The 4,830-nt window shown below is 46.2% G+C and overlaps 1 protein-coding gene across 1 annotated transcript; it reads right to left on the bottom strand.

Moving 5' to 3' along the window:
- Window positions 1–1,057: 1,057 nt before the first annotated feature.
- On the bottom strand, window positions 1,058–2,693 carry LOC130603186 (purine nucleoside phosphorylase-like). The gene is made up of 2 exons (XM_057416753.1): window positions 2,516–2,693; window positions 1,058–1,326 (listed from the first exon to the last, which is right to left on the bottom strand). Exons 1-2 carry the CDS (start codon window positions 2,673–2,675, stop codon window positions 1,058–1,060), a joined length of 429 nt encoding a protein of 142 aa, XP_057272736.1. The 5' UTR covers window positions 2,676–2,693.
- Between the last annotated feature and the right edge of the window lie 2,137 nt (window positions 2,694–4,830).

Genomic DNA, 4,830 nt, shown 5'->3' with positions numbered 1-4,830 from the left:
AATCCCACCAAGCCCCATCAACTACATGGAATCAACATGGTATTAACATGGGATCAACATGGGATAGAAACCATTGAGCCCTATCACCTACATGGAATCAACATGGGATTAACATGGGAATAACAGGAGATAGAAACCATTGAGCCCCATCACCTACATGGAATCAACATGGGAAGAACATGGGAAGAACATGGGATAGAAACCATTGAGTCCTATCAACTACATGGAATCAACATGGGATTAACATGGGATCAACATGGGACTGAAACCATTGAGCCCCATCACCTACATGGAATCAACATGGGAAGAACATGGGAAGAACATGGGATAGAAACCATTGAGCCCTATCAACTACATGGAATCAACATGGGATCAACATGGGATAGAAACCATTGAGCCCCATCACCTACATGGAATCAACATGGGATTAACATGGGATCGAACCAACTGAGCCCCATCAACTACATGGAATCAACATGGGATTAACATGGAAATAACAGGGGATAGAAACCATTGAGCCCCATGAACTACATGGAATCAACATGGGATTAACATGGGATAGCAACCATTGAGCCCCATCACCTACATGGAATCAACATGGGAATAACATGGGATAGAAACCATTGAGCCCCATCACCTACATGGAATCAACATAGGAATAACATGGGATAGAAACCATTGAGCCCCATCACCTACATGGAATCATCATGGGATTAACATGGGATCAACATGGGAAGAACATGGGAATAACATGGGATAGAAACCATTGAGCCCTATCACCTACATGGAATTAACATGGGATCAACATGGGAAGAACATAGGAATAACATGGGATAGAAACCATTGAGCCCCATCACCTACATGGAATCAACATGGGATTAACATGGGATCGAACCAACTGAGCCCCATCAACTACATGGAATCAACATGGGATTAACATGGGATCAACACAGGACTAACACGGGCTCGAACCCCCCAGCCCCATCTCCTCCATGGCGCCACCACCCGCACCCAACCTCGCGTCCTTCACATGTCCTTAGCGTGTCCTTAGCATGTCCTAAATGTGTTGCAAGCGCGGCGCCAACGCCACCAGCAGCTGAGCCAGGTGCCGGGCCCCGGCCTGCGCCGCCTCCAGCACCTCCTCGTGACCCATGGCCTTAGCGTGTTCTCCGGTGGCCTTAGCGTGTTCTCCCGTGTTCTTAGCGTGTTCCGGCTCTTCCTCCTCTTCCTCTTCCTCTCTTGCAGCCGCGTTGGTGATGAGCGACAGCCCCAGCACCCGCAGGCCGCAGTGGCGCGCCGCCGCCGCCTCCGCCACCGTGCTCATGCCTGCGGGCGGTGACACGCTAAGGACATGCTAAGGACATGCTAAGCGCACGCGAAGGGGACAAACGGCACTTCCAAGGGGGTTGAAAGGCGGGGAAAGGGACTTAAAGGGACGGAATGAGGGCTTAGCGTGTTCTTAGCGTGTTGAAGGGGTTAGTGTGCTTGTCATGTGACCATAGCGTGTTTGTCGCCTTAGCATGGCCTTTGCGTGTTTAAGGCCCTGTAAGCTGCCCTTAGCATGTTTGCCCTCATCCTTAGTGTGTCCTTAGCGTGTTTGCCCCCCTTTTACCCCCATTACCCCCCTTAGCATGTCCTTAGTGTTTACCACCTTAACATGTCCTTAATGTGTCCTTTGCATGTTTACCCCCTATAACCCCCTTAGCATGTCCTTAACGTGTTTACGCCCCATAGTATGTCAACGTGTCCTTAACATGCTTACCCCCCATAACCTCCCTTAGCATGTCCTTAACATGTTTACCCCTATAACACCCTCTTAGCATGTCCTTAACATTTACCCCATATAACCCCCTTAGCATGTCCTTAACGTGTCCTTAGCATGTTTACCTCCTTACACCCCCTTAGCATGTCCTTAACATGTTTACCCCCATAACCCCGTGGCATGTCCTTAATGTGTCCTTAGCATGCTTACCCCCTATAACCCCCCTTAACATGTCCTTACCATGTTTACCCCCATAACCCCCTTAGCATGTCCTTAACGTGTCCTCAGCATGTCAACCCCCATTAGCATATCCTTAGCATGTCCTTAACAGGTCCTTAGCATGTTTACCCCCCTTAGCATGTCCTTAACATGCCCTTACCATGTTTACCCCATAACCCCCCTTAGCATATCCTTAACATGTCCTTAGCGTGTCCTTAACATTTTTACCCCCATACCACCCCTTAGCATGTCCTTAACGTGTCCTTAGCATGTTTTCCCCCTTAGCATGTCCTTAACGTGTTTACCCCCCATACACCCTCTTAGCATGTCCTTAACGTGTCCTTAGCATGTTTACCCCCCCTTAGCATGTCCTTAACGTGTCCTTAGCATGTCCTTTACGTGTTTACCCCCATACCCCCTCTTAGCATGTCCTTAGCATGTTTGTCCCCCCTTTAGCATGTCCTTAGCATGTTTACCCCCCTTTAGCATGTCCTTAACGTGTCCTTAGCATGTTCACCCCCCCCCAGCACTCACCGACCGCGTCCCCCCCGAGCATGCGCAGTAGCGCGCACTCGGCGGGGGTCTCGTAGCAGGGCCCCCCCACGCCGCAGTAGACGCCGGAGCGCGCGCGCAGAGGGGGCGGGGCCAGCGCCAGAGCGAGGCGCCGGAGGGCGGGGTCGTAGGCGCCGGCCATCACCGGGAAGCGGGGGCCGAACCTGGCCCCAAAAAATGCCCTTTTTCACCCCAAAATCGATCTTTTTCACCCTTTTTTACCCCAAAATCGGGCTTTTTCACCCCAAAATCGATCTTTTTCACCCTTTTTCACCCCAAAATCCGCCTTTTTGACCCTTTTTCACCCCAAAATCGGCCTTTTTCACCCCAAAATCGATCTTTTTCACCCTTTTTTACCCCAAAATCGATCTTTTTCACCCTTTTCACCCCAAAATCGGCCTTTTTCACCCCAAAATCGATCTTTTTCACCCTTTTTTACCCCAAAATCGGGCTTTTTCACCCCAAAATCGATCTTTTTCACCCTTTTTTACCCCAAAATCGATCTTTTTCACCCTTTTTTACCCCAAAATCGACCTTTTTCGCCCCAAAATCAACATTTTCTACCCTTTTTCACCCCAAAATCGGCCTTTTTGACCCTTTTTCACCCCAAAATCGACCTTTTTCAACCCAAAATCGATCCTTTTCACCCTTTTTTACCCCCAAATTGATCTTTTTGACCCTTTTTTCCCCAAAATCTGCCTTTTTCGCCCCAAAATCAACATTTTCTACTATTTTTCACCCCAAAATCGATCTTTTTGACCCTTCTTCACCCCAAAATCGACCTTTTTCGCCCCAAAATCGGCCTTTTTCAACCCAAAATCGATCTTTTTGACCTTTTCACCAAAATCGGCCTTTTTCACCCCAAAATCGATCTTTTTCACCCTTTTTTACCCCAAAATCGATCTTTTTCACCCTTTTTCACCCCAAAATCAACATTTTCTACCCTTTTTCACCCCAAAATCGATCTTTTTGACCCTTTTTCTCCCCAAAATCGACCTTTTTTACCCCAAAAGCGGCCTTTTTCACCCCAAAATTGATCTTTTTCACCCTTTTTTACCCCAAAATCGGCCTTTTTTACCCCAAAATCGATCTTTTTCACCCTTTTTTCACCAAAATCCGCCTTTTTCACCCCAAAATCGATCTTTTTCACCCTTTTTTACCCCAAAATCGATCTTTTTCACCCTTTTTTACCCCAAAATCCGCCTTTTTCACCCCAAAATCGATCTTTTTGACCCTTTTTTACCCCAAAATCGGCCTTTTTCACCCCAAAATCGATCTTTTTCACCCTTTTTTCCCCTAAATCGGACTTTTTCACCCCAAAATCGATCTTTTTGACCCTTTTTTACCCCAAAATCGGGCTTTTTCAGCCCAAAATCGATCTTTTTCACCCTTGTTTACCCCAAAATCGGGCTTTTTCAGCCCAAAATCGATCTTTTTCACCCTTTTTTACCGCAAATTGGGCTTTTTCAGCCCAAAATCGATCTTTTTCACCCTTGTTTACCCCAAAATCGGGCTTTTTCACCCCAAAATCGATCTTTTTGACCCTTTTTCACCCCAAAATCGACCTTTTTCAACCCAAAATCGATCCTTTTCACCCTTTTTTACCCCAAAATTGATCTTTTTGACCCTTTTTCACCAAAATCCGCCTTTTTCACCCCAAAATCGATCTTTTTCACCCTTTTTTACCCCAAAATCGATCTTTTTCACCCTTTTTCACCCCAAAATCGGCCTTTTTCACCCCAAAATCGATCTTTTTCACCCTTTTTTACCCCAAAATCGGGCTTTTTCACCCCAAAATCGATCTTTTTCACCCTTTTTTACCCCAAAATCGGGCTTTTTCACCCCAAAATCGATCTTTTTCACCCTTTTTTACCCCAAAATCGGCCTTTTTCACCCCAAAATCGATCTTTTTCACCCTTTTTTCCCCTAAATCGGCCTTTTTCACCCCAAAATCGATCTTTTTCACCCTTTTTTACCCCAAAATCGATCTTTTTCACCCTTTTTTACCCCAAAATCCGCCTTTTTCACCCCAAAATCGATCTTTTTGACCCTTTTTTACCCCAAAATCGGCCTTTTTCACCCCAAAATCGATCTTTTTCACCCTTTTTTCCCCAAAATCCGCCTTTTTCACCCCAAAATTGATCTTTTTGACCCTTTTTTCACCAAAATCTGCCTTTTTCACCCCAAAATCGATCTTTTTCACCCTTTTTTCCCCAAAATCTGCCTTTTTCACCCCAAAATCGATCTTTTTCACCCTTTTTTACCCCAAAATCGGGCTTTTTCACCCCAAAATCGAT

The sequence above is a fragment of the Pezoporus wallicus genome, unplaced genomic scaffold (assembly GCF_028554395.1).
Source record: "Pezoporus wallicus isolate ANWC-B61680 ecotype Strahan unplaced genomic scaffold, APGP_CSIRO_Pwel_v1 contig_11333, whole genome shotgun sequence".
Classification (NCBI taxonomy): Eukaryota; Metazoa; Chordata; class Aves; order Psittaciformes; family Psittacidae; genus Pezoporus; species Pezoporus wallicus.
The sequence above is the reverse complement of the archived record's forward strand: the minus strand, read 5'-3'. Positions and strand labels throughout refer to the sequence as shown.

Excerpts from the sequence above, each read along its gene's own strand:
- LOC130603186 (XM_057416753.1), bottom strand. The coding sequence starts at position 2,675 with ATGGCCGGCGCCTACGACCCCGCCCTCCGGCGCCTCGCTCTGGCGCTG. Across the intron at positions 1,327-2,515 it reads GCTCGGGGGGGACGCGGTCG|GCATGAGCACGGTGGCGGAG; the intron begins GTGAGTGCTGGG and ends CACCGCCCGCAG.